Source organism: Heteronotia binoei, chromosome 21 (genome assembly GCF_032191835.1).
Source record: "Heteronotia binoei isolate CCM8104 ecotype False Entrance Well chromosome 21, APGP_CSIRO_Hbin_v1, whole genome shotgun sequence".
Lineage (NCBI taxonomy): Eukaryota > Metazoa > Chordata > Lepidosauria > Squamata > Gekkonidae > Heteronotia > Heteronotia binoei.
In genome coordinates this window covers 152647773-152669552 of record NC_083243.1, presented here as the reverse complement: position 1 = coordinate 152669552, position 21780 = coordinate 152647773, and the positions used below count along the sequence as shown (strand labels likewise).

General features: G+C 40.4%; 1 protein-coding gene across 1 annotated transcript; it reads left to right on the top strand.

Annotated features, from left to right (window-relative positions):
* Positions 1–60: 60 nt before the first annotated feature.
* SPTY2D1 (SPT2 chromatin protein domain containing 1) lies at positions 61–15234 on the top strand. The gene is made up of 6 exons (XM_060262842.1): positions 61–389; positions 7422–7536; positions 8323–9759; positions 10273–10429; positions 11267–11344; positions 11638–15234. Exons 1-6 carry the CDS (start codon positions 330–332, stop codon positions 11732–11734), a joined length of 1944 nt encoding a protein of 647 aa, XP_060118825.1. The 5' UTR covers positions 61–329; the 3' UTR covers positions 11735–15234.
* The last annotated feature ends 6546 nt before the right edge of the window (positions 15235–21780 follow it).

The following is a 21780-nucleotide window of genomic DNA, read 5'->3' as shown; positions in this document are numbered from 1 at the left end:
CCAAGGCCACCTGCCCATCCCCCAACACATGCTTCGTTTAGCAGCATTTTTTTTTAGTTCTCGTCACGTGATGTTTATGGCCACGTACGCTCCGGAAGAAGGGATTATTTGCGTGCTCGCGAAAAGCACGAATGCCGGAAATGACATTCATTTAGGAAAAAGTAGGCTACGGTATAAAGGGTGGGGAGAGTCGCTTTAAAGGCCGGAAGTGGGAGCGCGGAGGGGGCGAGGAACTTTTCTGTCTGCCGGACACGAAATAGCTGCGGGGGGCGGATCTGTACGTCGCTTCAGCCCGCGGGCCTTGCGGGGAAAGGGCTGCCGAGGCCAGGATGGATTTCAGTGAGATCCTGATGGTGGCGTCGGAACAGCAGGGGCTCAGCTCAGTGCCGGTGAGAGCCAGCGCGGAGGAGAGGGGGAAGGTGGCGTGGGGGGTAAATGGAAAGTGTCGTTGGAGGGAGGGGGCAGCGGGCGCTGGCTCGACGAGACAGCCATTATTTCCACCCCTTGTTCTCTTCTCTCATGGAAAGGTAGAGAACCCCCCTTCCCCATTGCAAACACGGCGCCTTCAGCTGATGCAGTTGCCCTGCCAGTCTTAGGTTACTTGTCCTGCTTGACAGCATCGGCGGGCGAAGAACTGTTTAAAATACTTTTTTAAAACTTAGCTGCAGAGACCAGGTCGCGTATTGATGTGTTCTTACTCTCCGTTTCAGCCTCCTTTGCCGGAGGGGACGGCTAGAAGCCAGTTAGAACTATTCTGGCTCAACTGCTTGCACACACGTGTTGAAATGTCTTCCCCTTCTTTCCAGTTGATAATAAATCCCTTCACAAAACAAGACTGAGAGAGAACTTACTGTGGCTGTGTTTGTCAAACTTTTAAAAATAAGATTTGGCTAAGGTTTTTTAATCCTATTTTGTTTTCCTCTTCATTTTCTCTTGCAATTTCAACCTTTCTAACTTTAATGTATGCACCTGCAGATCGTACTTAAGACATAATTGTTACATTCACTGGTTCTGATCAGATTTGGAGGTTTTAAAATGTTTTATTTACCTGAGCTTGTGGTTGTATTTCAAGAAATGGCATACAAAAACAGGAGAGATGAAAAGAAAGAGATAAAGATTTGTTGTATCATATGATGACTGTGTTAAAGAGAGTGCATGAAATGAGAATGCTTTGTTGTAATCAGTGGGCTTCTAAGTGAAGTAATTTTAAGACCATGGTCATTGTGTTAAACTGACTAGTAAAAAGGCAGGAGTTTATTGAGTGATCTCAGGACACTCTAATGGTATTGCCCCGCTTTCCCCAAACCCTTCAAATCCTTCTTTATACTTTCATGAAAGCTTTGGCTTAACTCTCTAGTTGGGTCATTAGCTGTAAAGAAAAACAAGTACATATGCCTGCATTTCTTCATGTAAACTTTCCTTTCTCTGTTCCCTTCCTCCCTGTCACACTTGCCAACCTACTCCTTCCCTCTTTTTCATATCTGTGCTGTTGAAAGTCAAGGGGAAGCTCTTTGGGATATGAAATCAGTTATTTACATTAGTGAAGTATCCTATCTATTAAATAACACAGAATAAAAAATAAATTACTAAAACAGAGACTTATATTCTACCACTTCACTCAGCAAAGTTTGAAACCTCTTTCTGGCCTGAGGAGCCTTCCTTCAGAAGAGCCATTTCTGTAGAGCAAGGTTTTCTACTTTTCAAAACAAAGTGGTAGGATACAAACCATTGTTACAAGTGCACAACCCATTAGATTTTGTAAAGCTTGATTTCTGTAGAACTGATGTTTTAAAATGTTCTTGAAATTCTAGAGCTGAATCCTGTAAATCACAGGATCCAAATTGTGTCTCTAACTCAGTATCTCTGTTTCAAAACTATATTTTTGTAATGTAGAGGTTTCTAGGAAACAAAAATATAAGAGGAGCCTACTGTAGAAGGCTATTATTCCTTTAGTTGAGGTATTTGTTAGAATTAATGCTTTCCTCTCTGAAATGTGCAAATTGTGTCTAGCTATAATATATTCCTTTTTAATTCTTCTTAGAGTTAGCTGTATAAGTACCAGAACATCAAGCTGATTTATCAAAGAAGCTTCAGGCAGTATGTATACTGGGAGAATATAATCTTCAAGAACAGTAGACTAAATAAAATAGATTTGGCTCAGTCCAACCCACCATAGAATCAGACTGAACCATGTACTCCCACTTTGCCATTTCATCAAATAAGCAGTTCTCACACAAACATGAAGCTGCCTTATACTAAATTAGACTCTTGGTCCTTCAGGGTCAGTATTGTCTACTCAGACTGGTTGCAGCTCTCCCAAGGTCTCAGGCAGAGCTGTTTCTTGTTCTTTCAACTGGAGATGCTGGAAATTAAACCTAGAACCTTCTTCGTACCAAGCACATGCTCTACCACTGAGCCACAGCCCCTCCCTAATGTTAAGATGCAAGGTTTGTATGGAAAAGGGAGGTCTACACAGTGTCCTATATTTCTCTTGTTTAAGGGGATTAAGTGGAGTTGGACAAGGAATATATATATCTTCCATGTTCTGCAAAGGCCTGGCACCACTATTCTGTCACTGCCAAGGAGATAGGGGATTGGATTCTGTTACGACCCTGTAGGAATCCTTCACACATGTTGCACTTCTTTCCTGTTAGGGGCAGGTAGCATTGTGACTTGGATACCAGTTAATAGTCTCTTTAATCTTTTGTCCTGATCTAGTTCTTTGGAGAAGCATACATTTCTCATTGTGTCCAATGAAGCCATCTTTTTCTATCTTTACCTTGTTACTAAAGTCAGTTGATATATTTGTACAATGTCTGAAAGCTTTAATCTTTTGTCCTGATCTAGTTCTTTGGAGAAGCATACATTTCTCATTGTGTCCAATGAAGCCATCTTTTTCTATCTTTACCTTGTTACTAAAGTCAGTTGATATATTTGTACAATGTCTGAAAGCTTTGTGGATCATTTGAATGGAAGGATATTGAAATGTCTTCCATTGTTGTGCAACAGCAGTCTTTGCTGCAGTGATCACAGAAAAGAGGACCCGCCAGATATTATTTTAAAAACCTTAGGGTGATGCTGAATTCAAATATAATAGAACAACAAATACGTCTTGGGGAATCTTAGCACAGATGCTGAAAGGCTCTCCCTCTGAAGTGGAGGGCATCTTGAAGGGTGATCCCCACTATCCAACCAGGAGGGCAGGCGGAAAAAATTCAGCCTGTGGGAGTCAACCTCTTCAGTTTCTTTCCTGCCTCAACAGGGAGAGCAACTAGGGAATAGGCTTTGCCTCTTCAATCCTTCCCCAGTCTTGTACCTTGATGTGGTACAAAAGATCTCCTTTAAAACTTCATACTACCTAGCAAGAAACATTCAGATTCTTAAGCATGGTCTTCAGTTTCTGTAATGCTGTACTTAAATAATAGTATTTTGGTTCACAGCAGTACTTGAAACATTGTTAGGAAATAAGCAAAAGAGTTTTCTCTTGGAATTTTCTAGTTGACAAGAGCACTGTTTAGGAAAATGTAAGTTCTACCTACCTAATGTGGGTATATGGGTTTATAAGATGTGGCATGTCATCCTGATAAATAAAATTACAGCATATAAGAAGATTTGTGAGGGTAAAATAAACACTCAGGAAAGGCTTGTTGAAACCTGGCATCTATTCACCTAGTACCAGAATAGATGTAAATTTAGAGGAAGCCAAGGAAGACATCCTAAGATATTTTTTAAGAGAGAGCAATAGTACATGTAATTAAGGTTGTCTTTATAAGCAGCAGTTTTGATAGAAGACTTTGTTTTTAGTTGAGTGTGATTGAATTTTATTGTATTTAATCATATTGTTCTGCTTATTTAGTATATTGAGATGTAAATATGAATGTGTGATGGATATGCAGTATATAATAATGTGATATAAATCTGTAATATTATTTTTACAAACAAAAAAAGAATATGAGTTCTTACACAATTACGTGAAGCTGTCTGATGAGAAGTTTAAAAAAAGATTGCATCATGTCTCTCTAAAAGTATATCTATTAGTTCATCTCCCTAAGGAAAACTGCACTAAGAAATAATTAGCTGTTTTCAAAAATGAAGCAACTAGTAAGCTTCTCTGATCATTCAGCTGTAACTACAGGTGCCTCTGTCTGACCCAAGTATGCTTGGCTGTGTTGGCTATATTTAAAAACTAATCCTTGTAAAAGTACACACAGGTTTGTCTCATTGAAACTGACTAGGGTCAAGGTCTAATATAAAAGATAAGTGTTTTTGAGACTGAACTGTGGCATTTAAAACATTGAAAATAGTTTTGTTTAATTAATAGGTTAAATATTAACTTTGAGACCCTATAATAATTTCCCCCTCAGCTTCTTTGGGTGCAGTAGATCATTTTCAGTATGACAGTAGTTCAGTCAAGGCTGAGTGATTTTTTCAGAATTATTAAGAGATTGTTCAGTAATATCGAAGCGCTGGAAACTGGTGCTCTTTATTTAGACTCTCAGTTTGAAGGGGTTTTTGTTTTTTATCTTCTCTTTCTAAGAGGGAATAAATGCCAACCCAGAAACCAATAAAGTTGCAAAGCTTATTTTTTGCCAGTATTTTAAAGGTTGTAATATGTAATCCAGTTTTAAAATGAGGTTTTAAAGATTTTTGTGTTTTTAAACCATGTGTATTTCTTGAAGGTCCTACACTTTGTGATACAGCAATTGCCCGCTTGCACATTTTTGTAGCATTCAGCTATAGAATTGCTATCTGGCTGCTCAGAAAGAGATAATCACTGTTTACAGCTGTAAAATACACACGAGGATAGCTTGACCTGTGCATTTTTTCATTAAGGGGCAAACTTTTGGATAATTCTTTGAAGGCTGATCGGTGGTGTTGCTTTATCACATAGGTAATAAATGTTCATGCTTACCTGGTCTGTAATTTAATAGCACGATTGCGGTAAGATTGATCAAAATTGTATGTTTTATTAAGGTTGAATTTTTAAGCTTTGTTCTGGTGCTCCTCATCTCATGACACAGGAATTTCAGTCAAAGCAAAGTTCAGCAAGCAAACAATGATTCATAGCATAAAGTAGCTTGTAATTTATTTGAAGTGTACTTGTCACTTAAAAGTTTAATTATAATGATTTTGTTTTAGCTGTATAAGGAAAAGCAAATTAGGAAAGCTGTCCCTGCATAAGCATTAATGTGGATGCTGCAGAATAAAACAGATAACCTATATTTGGCACCCATGTTTAAAATAAGGAATACTCAGGCAAAGGACCTTTGTCTTCATTGGGTTCAGCTTCAGTTGGCTCAGCTTAAGCCAACCAGCCATGGCTTTCAGCACCTGATCCAGGCTTTCTGGAACAGCGTCAGGTCAGCCATCCGTCAGTAGATAGAGCTGGGTGTCATCAGCATACTGATGGCAACTCAGCCCATACCTCCGGACAAACTGGGCAAGGGGTCGTATGTAGATGTTAAACAACATTAGGGATAGGACTGCCCCCTGAGGCACACCACAGTTAAGCGGGTGTCTCCAGGATGACTCTCCCCCAATTTGACACCCTTTGTCCCTGACCACATAGGAAAGATGAAAGCTACCGTAAGGCTAGCCCCTGAATCCCTGCGTTGGCAAGGCGGTGGGCTAGCAGCTGATGGTTGACCGTATTGAACGCAGCCGATAGGTCTAATAGCATCAGTACTGCCGAGCTGCCTCGATCCAGATGCCGCTGGAGGTCATCCTTTAAGGCGACCAGAACTGTCTCCGTCCCATGGCCTGGGCGGAAGCCGGACTGGTGGGAGTCTAGGTTGGAAGCATGGTTAAAGTATCAAACTGGGAAACCCTGGTTCAAATCCCAACTCAACCATGAAACCTTGCTGAGTGACCTTGGGACACCCCCACACTTTTAGCCTAACCTGCCTCTCCGAGTTGTTGTGTGAATAAGACAGAGAACAATGAGAAGTCCCTATTGGGAAGTAAGGCAGAGTATAAATGAAGTTTTAAAAAATTGTTCGTAGATTGCAGTGTTAAGCATTTAGATGAAGATAAAATGATAATTTAGGAATATGTAGATCCAAGTGACAAATATAAATTCAGCAACTTTCATTTAAAATCTCTAAGTATTTTAATGTTTAGATTTTAAACACTGTTAATATAATAAAATTATATAAGCAATAATATTTTGTCAGTTATTACCAGTGTTATTGTTTGTATGTTAGTGGTAAATTTATGCACTTTGGGTGAGTTGGGGGAGGGTCTCATTGTCGTGAACAAACCATATGGATGCCTGTAAAACTTTAGATCCCTTAATCTTCCTCCAGCAGTTATACAAATACACATTATCATCTCACACTTTTTGTATCTTGGTATCTAAAACTATACACTTCTCTTGGTTCTTCTCGTTTCTGTTTTCTCTTCCATTTATCTCATCAAAGAAGCTGTGACAGTGAGGGGGAATGTAATTGGTGCTTCTGGGTATTGTCTAAGTGGGACAAGGTAATATGCTGTGACCAATGTTCCCTCTAAGCTGCAGTCTTGTGAGCAAAAATTCTACTTTGTGAGCTATGGGCATTAAAGTTGTGAGCTACTGTATAAACTATTGTGCTCTGGGGTCATCCTTCCTGAGCTAAGACAAAAATGTGTGAGCTGGAGGCTAAAAATCTGTGAGCTAGCTCACACTAACTCAGCTTAGATGGAACACTGGCTGTGACTTCTTCCCCAGTCTGACAATACTCAGAAGTTTTAGGAAAGGAAATGAGTCACTTTCAGCGTAATCCAAGCATCTTTGTCATGGTTTGTTTGAAGCCATCTTGTGTCTTTTGTTGTTGTTAGTAAGTAACTTGTCCTCTTGGTGAGTTTTCCAGTATGCTTCTCAGTATTACTCCTCAATCTGGGCATGTGAGCATATAGCAGTCAAAGAGTATGCAAGCTTCCACTGTAGGGTGTTTTTTTTTTTACAACTGTTAATTCTGCTGGTACATTATAGAACAGGGGTGGCCAAACTTCCTTAACATAAGAGCCACATAGAATAAATGTCAAATGCTTGAGAGCCACAAAACATTAATGTCAGATGTTTGAGAGCCACAAGGAAGGAAAGCTGAAAAGAAAGCAAATATAGATGGAGCGGAGGACAGAGGAAGAGGTGGAAAGAAAGCAACTTTAACTGTAAATGTATTCTCCAAGCCGTCAGCTGGCTTGGTTTGGAGAAGTGATCTAAAGAGACAAATGCCTTCTCCAAGTTAGCCAACAGTGCAGTGGGGGCTTTGAGAGCCACACAATATGTGTGAAAAAGCCACATGTGGCTCCCGAGCCACAGTTTGGCCACCCCTGTTATAGAACATAAGCTCCACTAAATTCAGTTGCTTTAAGAAATATGTTGTTAGTTTTAAAACACTTATTAGGTTTCATATTTACTGGAAACTTCCTTTCTCTTGCAGAAAAGATACAGCTTGGCAGTAGGCCCTCCCAAAAAGGATCCAAAAGTAAAAGGTGTTCACTCAGCAGCAGTGCAAGCATTCCTCAAGCGGCAGGAGGAGGACCGTAGGAAAAAAGGTATATTTTACAATTAGGCATTTTCTTACCTTGAAGAGTGATCTTTTGAAATGATTAAGTATTGCTGTCATAGTTCTCTTTCTTTTGTATGTGTATTTGCATTGGCTTTCAGAATCATATAAAAGCAATGGTATAATTGCTAAAAGTTCATATTCGTTTTGAGGGGAGTCTGTATGCATTTAAGTACACAAATAGTTAAAAACTAAAGTCTACAAAAACTGATCTGCTTTCTAGGTTTTTAAAAGCAAACTAATTCAAAAATAATATCATATTATTAGCATTTTTAAATGCCCCAACTACTCTTTCTGTTCATATTTCACAGAGCTACATTGAATATATACTGGGCATGTCCACTGGGATTTTAAAAAACCTTTTCCTCTGAATAGCAGGCCTCTGAGCCATATCACAAACTGCTTTTGAAAGCCTCCTTGGTTTCAAAAGTGGATTGCCATGTGACTTGCTATTCAAGAAACATAATCCTCAGGTCTTGGACACATCAAACTAGTTGTGCACTTCTTTGGCTCCAAGTCCTTGTGTTTAAAATAGGCTAACTAAAATGTTGGTGCTGTCTTTAACTTTATTTATAACATCTTAACCCACCTTTCTCTGAGTTCAGGGTTTCATTTGCTGTTTAGTTAGAGAATAGAGGGTTTTTTAATTACTAAGAAAATATACATTCAGAATCTCAAGGCTGGTTATGGTATACAATTCACAAGTTGTATCCTTCAAATTATCAGGGATTTCTTGTGTGCAGGGTTTTTATATAAAAGCTTTCTTGTTTTATAGATCTAGAGGAAAAGAAAAGAAAAGAAGGACTTTTAGCTAAGCGCGTGGAACTGAAACATGACAGAAAAGCAAGAGCTATGGCTTCTCGAACAAAGGACAACTTCCGTGGCTATAATGGCATTCCTGTTGAAGAAAAACCTAAAAGAAGGCTGACTGGTGAAAGCAGGTCTGATAGAAATGCAGAAGTAGTGGAGTGTATGACAGGTGATAAAATGGAGCAATTTGAATATAGTCAGACAGAATCTGAACATGAATCTGAAGATTATGAAGAAAAGCCATCCAAAATATCAGTGAAACCAAAGGCACCTCCCAAGACTGCACCCCCACATCTGAATTTTATGGATCTTCTTAAACTGGCTGAAAAAAAACAGTATGAACCAGTGGAAATAAAAATAGTAAAAAAGACAGAAGAAAGACCCATGACAGCAGAAGAACTGAGAGAACGAGAATACTTGGAGCGAAAAAACAGAAAAGGGGTTGTATTAAAGGAGAAGAAAGGAGAAAAAGAAATGAAACATGTTGTGGTATCTAGTTGTTCCAAAAAAGACCTTTCACAGAAGGAGTCCTTAAATGCTAAACATGGCAAGCATTCCACAGATAAACATTCCTTCTCAAAGGGAAGCCTTTCCTCCCAAAGTGGTCATGATAAGACATCCAAAGGACCAGTATTGTCCTCCAAACCTAAACACATTGAGAAAGTAAAACCTGCACTCAAGGGACCTGTAAAAAGTTCACCTAGCACTGGTCATAGTAAAGCTCCAGTCAGTGGAGGAAGAAAAATGGGATTGAGTTCTCATACCCCAGTCTTGAAAACAGCTGATGATGGGGCTCAGAAAGAGTCATCTGTTAAAGAACCTAGTCTTAAGAAAACTGTTAGCCATGTAAAACCATCTAGCATGACTGCTGCCCAACATGAAAGTATTAAACATTCCAAGCAGGCAAGCAGTGGTTCTGGCACAGGACAATCTCTTCCACGAACAAAGAGCAATTTGAGTACAGGACCAGGGAGGCCAGGCAGCAGTTTGAATATTGGACGTGGATTACAGAGCACTAGTTCAAGCATGGGACCTGGACGATCAGGAAGCAGCTCAGGATCTGGACAACGAAGCAGCAACTCAAGTGTGGGGCCTGGGCGGCCGGGCAGTAGTGTAGTTACGGTACCCAGCAGACCAGGAAGCAGTTCTGGACCAGTGCGTCCTAGTAGTGGCCAAAGCACTGGATCTGGGCGGCCAAGTAGCACATTAAACAGTGGACTGGGAAGAGGAAGCAGCTCGGGGCCTGGACCAGGCAGGCCAAGCAGTGCTTCAGTAGGAAATGTAAAACCGAAGTGCACTGTTGTATCAGAAACAATCTCATCTAAAAATCTGGTCCCCAGACTGTCTAGTGGCCTGGTGAATGGAATGAGACCACAGCAAAGACCTGGGATTCCCCCACAAGGTATCTTTGTTATAAGTCAGTTGGTAGGCAAGGTTTGTTCTGTTGTAGTTTTGGGAGATGTAGTCTCAAATGCTCTGCTAAACAAAGTAATTATTTTTTCTGTTCCTCAAAAAAATGAGCATTCTAATTTAATCTGGGATTCATCTAAATTCATTGGGACTCGCTTTAAGAAAGTGTGTGCAGGATTTCAACCTTGGTTGCAAACTTTGTAAAGGAAATAGAAATCAAAATACAAGTTGTACGTGTTCAATTTTGCACTGGGTTTGCAGATGTGGATGGTACAGTGTGGTGATTTGCTTAAGAAAGATTTTGACAAGTCGTGTGTTTGTGTTAATAATAATATGATATTGGATTTATATCCCGCCCTCCACTCCAAAGAGTCTCAAAGCGGCTCACAATCTTTTACCTTCCTCCCCCACAACAGACACACTGTGAGGTGGGTGGGGCTGGAGAGGGCTCTCACAGCAGCTGCCCTTTCAAGGACATAACTCTCTCCTGTATCTTTCTCCTCAGGTTTTCCAAGGTCTTTTCTGCCTATTACTTCTAAAAGGCCATATGAAGATGATGATGATGAAGACTCTGAAATGGAGGACTTTATTGATGATGAAGGGGAGCCCCAAGAAGAAATCTCTAAACATATCAGAGAAATATTTGGATATGATCGCTCTAAGTGAGAAAATTAACTCTAAATGTGATGTTCATTTCACCATTATGTAGCTATGACAGTCTAAAACAGGGGTGGTCAAACTTGCTTGACATAAGAGCCACATAGAATAAATGTCAGATGTTTGAGAGCCTCAAGACAGGAAGGAAGGCAGGCAGGCAGGCAATAGATGGGGTAGGGAGAGGTGTAAAGAAAACAATTTTAACTTTTAAATGCATTATCTTGTCTTGTCTTGGTGAAATGACTGAAAGAGAGAAATGCCTTTTCCAGGCTGGCTGACGGGGTAGTGAGGGCTTCAAGAGTCACATAATACGTGTGAGAAAGCCACATGTGGCTCCTGAGCCACAGTTTGGCCACCCCTGGTTTAAAATATGTATATGAACTGTAAAAAATATAAACAAAAATATTATAAAAGTAGCAGTTTTTTGTGATATTGTTTCATAATTTCACTTGAATTTCACCTTTGACATTGATTGTTTTACAGGCAATCGCTGTGTGTTGACCAAGAGTTTTCAATTATTTGTGTCCCTATTATAATAATGGATAAAATATGCTAAATTAATCTTGTACATCCATATTTTCTGAAAGCATGTATTTTGCAATTTGCTCTAAGAGTTTTATTTTGCTTACTTTGGGTTTCTTGGAAAAGATTAATATAGAACTTTGCCTAACTGCACATAATTAAAGTTTTAATCTCCATGAGTGGCCTAATCCTGAAACAAAAGGATTAGTTGAAATGGTCTGCTTTTGTTGAAATGTATGCAATTCTTGTTATAAGGTAATCTGATTTTATATTTTTCACCTCTGAATATTTTTGCATTTAACTTTTGTTTTTATTTTTAGGTATAAAGATGAAAGCGACTATGCCTTACGTTACATGGAAAGTAGCTGGAAAGAGCAGCAGAAGGAGGAAGCCAAGAGGTAAGTAGTAAAAAAACCCAATATAAGCATAAGCCCTTTCAGTGACTGTATGCAGCTCCTTGGATCCTGGCTGATATCTTCAGAAGTTTATCAATACTTATTTTTGGCTGAATTCATGAATAAGGAGCAAATAGGAACTGGGAACCAACTTCAGCCTCCTGCTTTTTAGTGACATGAATCAAATTGGTCTGGAGAGGTGATTTAGGGTAGCTAGAAGTTTATTCTCGTGGGGATTGTTGTGTATGCACTGCTTTTTTCTTTTAATGAAGCATGCCTGAAACTTTTTTCTGCAGCTTGAGACTTGGAATGCTAGAAGATCTTGAAGAACAGAGACGTGAAGAGGAGGAATTGAAACGCAAGAAGCAGGCCAAAAAGTTGAGAACACGTTAACCAGTTTGCCGTAACTAGGGTTTTCTGTTGCTCTTCCATTTCTTTTCCTCAGCTCTTCCACATGACCCAGATTTCAGCTTTAGTTTTACATTTTATATGAAAGGGTAATAAATTAGAGATGAAACACAGAAATATGATTTTTATTTTATTTTTTGGTCGACCCTCAAATCATTTTTAGTACTTGCCACAGTTTTTTTTAAAACAAATAAATAATGCACTAATGGAGCATATTAGATGGAGTAGATAGCGGATGAATGTTACTACTGCTTAAAGTAGTTGAAGGATGCTGGCAGACTGTTGACTGACTATGCACTGGCTTGCAGCAAGTGGGCCCCACACATCAGTATGCCAGTCTGCTTTTTTCATTTTCCTGAGAAAATAAAGAATATTGTTCCTGTTCTCTTCTAAAAGACACAGTGTGTCCTGAGTGAAGAATCTTAAAATGTCACACTTTTCTGTTTAGATAAAGCACAGACAAAATTTAGCTGCTGTTATTGATGTTGAAAGCAATAGAAATATGTGCTGGCCTTTCTGGTAGGAGAACTGGCTTTTCTGAAGAAGTAACATGATGAAAGATCAGGAGTTTTGTTTCACTAATGCGTAGCCCAGTTCTCTCCGCTGTAGTTGCTTGTGTAGAATAAAGGGAGGCAGTACAATCCAGTATGAGACAAGATAACAGTCCTGACCAGCAACACTTTAATTACTGATGTAACCCCCCTCCCATCCCATTGCTAAGCTCCGTTGCTGGTAGTAATTATTATGGGGCTTTTTCTCTGGTCTTGTGAATAGACTGCTGGGTGTGTGGGGGCAGGTTATGCATGCATTAGATGGAAATCTTGTGGAGGCTGGCACTGAGTGCAGCGCTTGATGCTCACTTGTGCTACAATGCAGAAGATAGAATCAGGCAACAAGGGTCAGAAGTTCTTTCAATAATAAACAGGGCCAAAAGATTTGTTTGCCTCTTCAAGCTGAAATTTTATGCCAAAAATAAGATGAAAATTTAAAAAAATTACCTTGGAAAACATGAATGTGCAATGTTCTTATATATAAATATAATTTCTATTATAAGGATTTCTTAAATGTAAGGAATATTTTAGGCATATTTTAAACCCAGTTTTTTCAGTCTGCAATCTTGGATTTGGCATGCTATGTTAATAACTCCAAAGCCTGCTGGGTATATATTACCACTAGTACCAGATTTTTCCAACAAACATGCTGATTCTGTGTTCTTCTGCTTAGGGAGTTGGATAGCTACTCTGAATTTCATTAATAGCTGTTTTGTTTGCTGAAAATCTACCTGTTCAGTTTGTGAAGAGGTTACATGTGTCTCTTTTGAAACTGCACACAGATTCAATCAAAAGTAAAACCCATAATGGGTTGGATCCAGACAAAATTTCCTGTTAGCAGAATGGAATTTTCCTGCTTCCCTGCTCCCAGTGATCTTTGAAATACTTATCCTATAGTATAGAGACCATAGGAACAACACAAGGCAGAGCTGCAGCAGCAAGGGGGAAGTCCGTGGAAATTTACTATTTAGTCTGGATCTAACCCCATGTGTGCATGTTGCAAGAGGCTGTCCTACAGGATTTTCCTTTTTCTGTGTGTACAGAATCCTAATTTCAGTCCAGCATTTCATGTCTTATTTGCCAAGTATCCATAACATGCTGTCACAGCAACAATCACTGATAGTTCCTACCATGAAAAAAATTATCTGGAAAGAAGAAATCCAACCTCCTAGTTCAGGGGTGGTCAAGGTTAGCTCTCCAGATGTTTTTTGCCTACAACTCCCATCAGCCCCAGCCAGCATGGCCAATGGCTGGAGCTGATGGGAGTTGTAGGCAAAAAAACATCTGGAGAGTTACCCTTGGCCACCCCTGTGGCCAAGGTGGGACAAAGTGGAATTTAACATTTTTTTTAAAAAATGAAGAGACCATTCAGCCTTTCTAGCTCTCTGGAGAACCATTTGCCTTTGCTGTACCTTCATGAAATAGAAATTCTGGGCAATTGGTTTCCTACAATTAACTTGTTATTTAACAAGAGATCTTTGTTTAATTTTTTAACAGAACCCTGTATACTTTATGTACCACACAACTGCTTTGTCTTGGAACTCTCACTGTGTGTGAGTCTAACAGATGCATTTGTTTCTGTGTTTGTCTGCCAAGACAGCAACTGTTGGAATCATGATCAAGTTGCTGTTCATTAGTTGAGATATACTTCTCAGCAAGCCTTGGATCTGATAAAGAATTTTTAGTAACATAACTCTGTTCCTAGATTTCTCACAAATCTTTATGCCTTGCTTGCATAATTTGACCACTTCTTGCGAGATTAATTTAATACTCTACTTTGAAACACTTCAGTGTTACTTCTCTTGTAAAAGATAACTGGAAATATTGCTATCTTTCACCAATGCACTTAACCTATTAAATTTTACATTTCATGTAATTTTCATGAAAGCTAACCTGATCATGTACTCCAAAGTAGTCGTTCATAATTGTATTCTCTTTTCAGGTGTTATGCTGTTTACTATTTAGTAATATGTGTTTACATTGTGTGCCTCCCCCCCACTTATTTCTTCACCTTATATAAAAATTTTTGGCAACAAGATGAATTGGAATATTCAGGGTTTTCCCTAAGGTACATAAAACATTCAGGCAAAAGTTTTAGAATATATTTTTTCCTTTTAAGCATTGCATTGATGATTTCACAAATTGTATTAGCGAATCTCCAGTCTGAATATCAGATTCTGTTCCAGTAAATGAAAGATGTGCCTTGTTTTAAAAATAAATTTAATTATTTCCTTGAATGTATGAATGAAATAAAGGGTTAATTCTGGTATCAAAGATACTATGTTTAAGCTTGATGATTTGACATAATATTCCTTTCATAAAGCCTTTCCATGCCTTGCTTTGCACAGCTATAGTAGTTAATACTTATTGATACTACTAAATAAAACTTAAGGGCACTTTGATTTAAACTTCATTTGAAAATTACCTTCTATGTGTTTTGTTACAGCTGTACTTAAAGGCCAGGGCAGTTGTATTGTGGAAAGGCCTAGTGAGCAACTTTGTTATGTACTTCAAAAATTCTTTAAAGTATATATTTAAAACCTTATTTTTATATAAACCAGCATAACTGATTTAGCTTTCTGTAACATCAATTAGCCCTGTAGCTAAAGTTTATTTCTACATATCTAGCAAAAAACCAAAACACACTGGAAAGAAAATACATTTTTGAACAGACTAGTGAATATGTGATGACTATGTTGGATTTCTATTTATTTTGTTGAGTAGTACAATCAAGTGTTAGCATATTACTGCGAATGCTTCTAGAGACTGTGTTTTCGTATTTGTGAAACTCATTGTGTTTTGCACAATGTGATAAATCAGGTAAAAACTGTTCAGCATAACTGTTTTCTGGTGCTGTCAAAGCATATACTTTTGCACGTTCAGAGTGCAATCTGAAGCAAGTCATGTATATAATAAATCAGACATTTTATCAAATTTTTCACTGGTTTGTTTTAATTGCTTATAGTGCCTATTTTCCCAGGATACCTTGCAAAATATAGATTGATCCTTAATTTTAGGAAATGAAATTGAGGAAAACATCTTCACAAATCTTTCACTTGGCTACTTAGAATAAGTATTTAAGCAATGCAGAAGCTGTTGGGTTATTATACTTCTGTTTTCAAATAGGTTTATTCTTGAGAATTCAAAAAGCTGTCATGAAATAACAGATCCAATATGAAAATGTTTAATTTAATAGACACATTTCTTTGTGATTTGGTAATTATTAATAGGCATTAAAATTGACCTACATCACTCCAAGTGTGCTAAACTTCAGCAATCAAGCAACATTTCAGTGGAACAATTTTTAAAAACCAGGGAATGTTAATACAGTATAAGTTCACAAAATATTTAATCAGGCGTTTGAGACCCAACTTATATTCCCTATATCATTGTGTTAGCCAGTTTCTTCAATTTTAAATTAATTGAACAAATCTCTTGCATTAATTGTTGCAATAGCAACCTGCATAATTAAAACCAGAGAAGTTTTTGTTTGTTTGTTTTGCTTATAACTGCAGTAATGGTAGCTTTTAATTGGTATAAACCAAGTTCCAAAGGATTGCAAAAATATGCCATGGACACATGAATTTTAAATTGTTTTTCCCTAACAGCAGCCCTCCAGACCAAATCTGCAGACTGCTTTGGAAACAGTGAATTTTAGAAGTGGATTATGATATAGTGTTGGGATCAGTAGTTCAAATACAATTTTCCATTGGGCGAGTGCTTACCTTTATGTGCCTATGTTGCTGTTTAGACACTGTTCCTTCTGTTCGTACTACAATTGTAGCAAATATCACAACAATTTTTTAGTCTCTGAATACTCCTGAATAGTTAATAAATGCTCAATAAGTGGAATTAGAGAAGGTGAACACTGCATACATTTTAGCTTAGCACATCTCAGTATTGCCCTGTTGGAATGTGGAAGCAGCAGGTAATTATATTTTTGTACTTAACTCCAAGGTTAAATTTTTGAACTAAGTGTGATTGAGGACACCATGTTGCCTTTGTATAGTAACTCTCATCTTGGAGGATAGCTTCATGAAGCAGGTGACGGGCAGCGGGTGCATACGTACACATGATGGGGTAAGATGCATGTGGGTTGAGGGATTATCTTGAGTTGGATGCAGCAATTTCTCAGTACAAGGTGCTGACAGCTGTAGTTCTTTCCCACTTCTACCCTCCCCACACAGCCATTTCCAGCCTGCCATTTAGGACCTGTATTGACCGCAAGCTACAAGAATCAGGAGGCTGCAGTGGGTCGAGGAATAAAAATCTATCAATAGAGGAAGCAGAAAGGTACTTCCCCCTTTCCCCCTCTTTACTGTAGTCCTCCAATCTGTGTGACTTATTCCACATATAACAAAGCAGTAGACAAGTGCACCTTTAAGACCAACTACGTTTTATTCAGAAGGTGCACTTGTCTACTGCTTTGTTCTTTTGCTTCAGACCAACACGGCTGCTACTGGGACTTATTCTACATATGTCCTGTGACCCCAGGATAAACTTTCGCAGGGTATGAAATGGCTTCTAGAGGGGAAAATGGAAGATCTGTGATAACTTGCACTGGGCCCAACCTAAGATTAACAGTGTTTTATAATATACTTTATAATTTAATGTGGGAAGCTGTGGATATTGCCATGTGGCTGTGCTAAAGGGTCCCAGCTTTTTTCTTTTTCTCGGGGGCAGTGGGGAGAGCAGCTGAGGTGCCTTCACTCTCCTTATTTCATGGGGCTAAGTCAGGAGGTACAAGTGAGGTTTCTGGCTGTGGATCAGTTGGCTCCGTGTTACATCTTCTGCATTCACTTTGCCTTGACAAGCAGAGCATTCACAGGCAGTGCCACAAACAGCACAGCATGGACTCAGCAGTGTGTGGATAGAACATTTCTGGGCATTTCACACACTCCTTGTTGCTTCATTCTTGGTGAGTTGGGCAACTTGTTGAGCAGACTTTAGGCTGTTCCTGCCCCCTCTACAGCAGCTTCCATTCCAGCCATTTTGTTGCCTGTTTTTGGTGGTCATTTTGGGCTACGTTGGTTTGGGAGAGCCCTTGAGGCAGTTTGTACTAGCATCAGCCATTTTGTGAGTTTAGTTGCTGTGTCCTTTTTTCACCTAGCTAAGTTTAGTAAGGGCTATAACAGCAAGGAAATCCAAGGGAAAGAAGTCTGCACCTAAGACCCCACCAAAGAGGCTGGCCCCAGTGCTGTCCTCTTCAGATGAGGAGGAGGATGGCTTTGACTGGCAGGCTGTGCTAGCAGGGTTGAAAGCCTTAGAGCTGGTTCAAAGTAGGGCTTCTATGGTTTGGCCTTGGGGGCACTCTGCCACCTTTGGACTGCCAACCACCAATCAAGCACATTCATCACCTACTGGCACCACTCAGCCCTGGGCTTGGGCCTTTAACCAGACCAGCCTGCAGATGGAATGGAGGGGTACACCAGCTCAGTTCCCAGCAATGCCTTTGGCACCCTGGGGTTGCAGGGGCTTTCTGCCACCATGAGGTGGTTCTTATGCAGTGAGTAATCATTTGCTGCCTTCTACTAGGGACAAAATATGTAGGGGTGAATTCATTAACTCTTTTACTTTGTTCTATAGGGAGTTGGAGAAAAAGGACAAGGAAGACCTTGATGATAGGGAAAAGATAAAGTGGTGTAAGGTTGATAGAACTTGGGTGCAGTGGTTCATCATCTATGCCACCTTAATTTCATGGTCACAGCCTTGGAGGGCTGTGTCCTTATTCCAGTATTTTGATATTATATATAAGGGCTACACTGGCTTTATCGGCCCTGCCTGGTTTAAAATATGATGAATTCCATACGCAGGCCACCATGAACCCTTACCTTCCATGAGACCAAATTAATCCACAGCTCTGGTTCCAAGTGTCCCAAGCAAGGCCCAATTTGGGTGACTGCTCCAACAGTGGTCTAGTGCATCGCTTGTTGACTGCGTCTGGGTCCCACAATACTATGGGCAGGTGGTTCAACCCTGTCTTTCTTGAGATTTTGGATCTCAGGCGTTATGAAATAGGAACTCTTGCCCTCATAAACTTGAGTCCCATCTCTGTGGAGGGTCCCACTCAATGCTCACTCTGAGCTGTGAGCAAAAATTCTACTTCATGAGCTATTGGCATTAAAGTTGTGAGCTGCTGTGGCAGAACCGGCCCGATTCTGCTTTCAGACCCAGTCCTGTCAACTCCCTTTTGAGATGCCAACTCCTGAAGGGAGCTTATCCTCTTTCCACCACTAGGGCACGCTGCCACCACCTGTTCAATTTAGGGGTTCCTGAGAGGAACAGGACTCCCAATCCCCCTTCCTGCCAGTTCTGTGGCCTCAAGGTCCTCTGCCAACCCAGCACCTGGTTATGATAGAGAACAAAGTCCTTCTTTGGGAGACCCCTGGAGGATTGGCACCCTTGCCAAGTGCATGCCTTCCCCCTTCCCTGGACTCCTCTCTTGCAGTAGCTTGGTCTAAGGCAGTTGGGGAAACCATGTGGTACAGAGGGACTACCTTTTAAAGACAAAACATTTGTTTAAAATTTACAACTATATACAGGCATTATAAAATTGTGAACAGAAGAACTAAATTAAACTACGGAAAAACGCTCCTTCTTTCCCTACTATACAACTGGCCCTGACCATACCTTCCAGAACTGACTCACCAGTCTCCAAGACTCACATCAAAACTGCCCACTTTCCGCCAAAAACCAATACTATAAAACCCCATTCCTGCCCAGGAACTGGTTTACTTGCTTGCAGCATTCTGGGAGACCAGCCTGACCGACTTCCTAATGCTCTAGGAGGCCTCCTCAGAATTGCTGTTCCTAGACAGGAGGGGAGGAAGAAGAGACTAGGCCCAAAGCCTGTCTCCAGTTTGACAACCTTCTCCTAGCCAACTTCCAGACAAACACCAGCCAAAAGGGCATTTCTCCACAGCTACTGCATAAATTAGTTTGATTTGGGGCCATTTTTCCTGAGCCAAGACAAAAATGTGTGAGCCAGGGGGCTAAAAACTGAGCTAACTCACACTAATTCAGTTTAGAGGGAACACTGCCCACTCCTTCACAGCATGCTCCAGGGGGAAACCACAGAGAGCAGACAGTAGAAGCAGAGAGATGTTGGCTCCAATCAACCTACTGGAAAAGGGTCATGGCCCAGTAAAACAGAATTCTTGCAGTGTGGCTATGGATACCCCAGGAGGGATGACTGGGTTTATCCGTTAAAAGATTTTGTTTGGTTTCAGAATTCAATTTCAAGGCCCTAGGGCCCCAGTTGTGACTAATAACCTTCATTCAGCTAAGAGTATGGAAAGGGTGGTTAGGGAAAAGATAAGAATTGAACTGGCAGAGTACTTGGCCCATTCTCTGCCCCACCGGTGTCCAACCTACAAGTATCCCCTCGGGCATAAGAAGGCATCTGGCAAATTCTGCTTAATTCATCATCTGTCATATCCTCACGGCAGGTCAGCCAGTTATGCCATTTCCAAGTATTTGTGTACTGTGAAGTACATGTCCTTTGATCATGCAGTTTGCATGGTGCAAAGTTGTGATGTGGGTGTGGAGTTGGTAAAATGTGGCATTAAGTTGGCTTTTTGCCTCCTCTTTGTGCACCCAGATGATTTTGAGTTGCTAGGATTTTCTCCTTTGATGGAAAATTCTACATGGACAGGGTCTTGCCTATGGGGTGCTCAATTTCTTGCACCACATTTGAGCACTTTAGTTCTTTTTTTAGAATGGGCTTTGCATACCAAAACAAGTTTTCAGAATGTCGCACACTATTTGGACAACTTTCTGCTTTAGATCCTCAGGGTACTGACCACTGTGCACAGGTGCTGGTTGCCTTCACTGAGCTATCTGAGGAACTGTGGGTTTCTTTGGCTCATGAAAAAAACTGAAGGCCTGGTTCAGCAGCTTACATTCCTTGGGGTGGAATTAGATACATTGGCACAGACATCCCAACTACCATGGGATAAAGTGCTGGGTTTGCAAGCCAGAGTTGCCAGTTTTAGGTCCCTGAGGAAAGCCACTTTAAGGGAGTTGCAGCACCTTGGTTGGCCAGTGGAGTGGTTTACATTATGGTCTGTTGCTTTAGAGCTGACCAGCACCAGTGGGGAACTGTTATTAAGTTGGGCCCTTGGTCAGAGCACGAGCTATGCCGTTTCTGCCCTCTCCCAGTACTTGCTCATCTGGGATCTGAGCACAGGTGTGTTGTTTCATCATGTGGATGGTAGTCCTTTAACAAAGCACCAATTTGGTCAGTGACAGCCAAAGCAGTTAGCAAGCTTGGGCTAGAAGGAGTGAAGTTCAGCAGTCACTCTTTCTGGATAGATGCTGCATCCACAGCAGCTGCTCTGGGTTACACCACATCTGAGATTCAGTGGTTTGGGAAATGCTCTGCTGCATACAAGGCTGTGTGCTTCCTCTTTCGTTACAGTAAAAAATTGTGTTACTTGTTTGGTTATTCACAGTTTTGCACTTTTTAGGTGCTGTGGTCTGCAGTAAGAGGCGAACAAAGCTTCATATTTTGGGCAACTCATCGTGCTAGGAGGACATCCACCGGTTCTTAGTTGGGTCTCAGAAAGTGGGCCACCTTAGAATGGCATGGGCATTGGGGCCTCCAGTGGCCAGGCCAGTTGCCTTTACTATTTGAGGGGAGTGTTGGGCATCCGCCCCACGCTCTTGTTATTCACTTAGAGGGCAATGACCTTGGGTTAGTTGAAGGGAAGGCTCTCAAGGATGACCTTAAAGTCATACAAAGCCCATGGCCTCAAACTCTATTGGTATAGTCTGCTATGACCCATGCCTACTTTGGCATGGTGTTTCGGATCCACAAGGTATCAACAGAGCTCAGTGTAAAGCAAATAGGTGTTAGGAAATTAATAATGATGATTAGAATGTTCATTTATTCAATCATGTTTCTCTATATAAAACATATATTCAACGCTAGATGAGGCAACAAGAAGCCCCCCCCATTGTAAGCATTTTCTATAGAAGCATTGTTAGCAGTTTGTTTCAGCTACTAGGAGTCAGAGAGCCCCCACCTTCGTCTTGACATTTGAAGATTAAATATAAAACAAGACCGCAAACATAGCGCACCTGGCCTGTGCTGGTTCTGCAAACAAATTTCCTGTGGCTTGTGGGCAAGCGACTTCCTCTTGCAGGCTTATTAATAGTTTACTGACATCTGTTGCAGAACCAGCTCTTTTCACTGTTCCTTTATAGATCTTAGCCCTATTTAATTTAAGGTAAATAAAAATGCTTCTCATTTGCTTTAGGGCTTGCTAGGAAACCAAGGCAGAATCAATATTTAGCATGAGCAAAAGGATAAATGAATAACTAGTAGAGACGCCAAGTATAACTCAGAAGAGGAGCCCCCACTGCTCCTCTGACCTTTAAAACTGTGTACCTATCTCTCTGCTGGCAATTTCCGGCCTTTGTCAATGTGGTTTGCGGCAAGGCGTTTCCTCTTTCAAGTTCCATAGCAACGGAGAAATA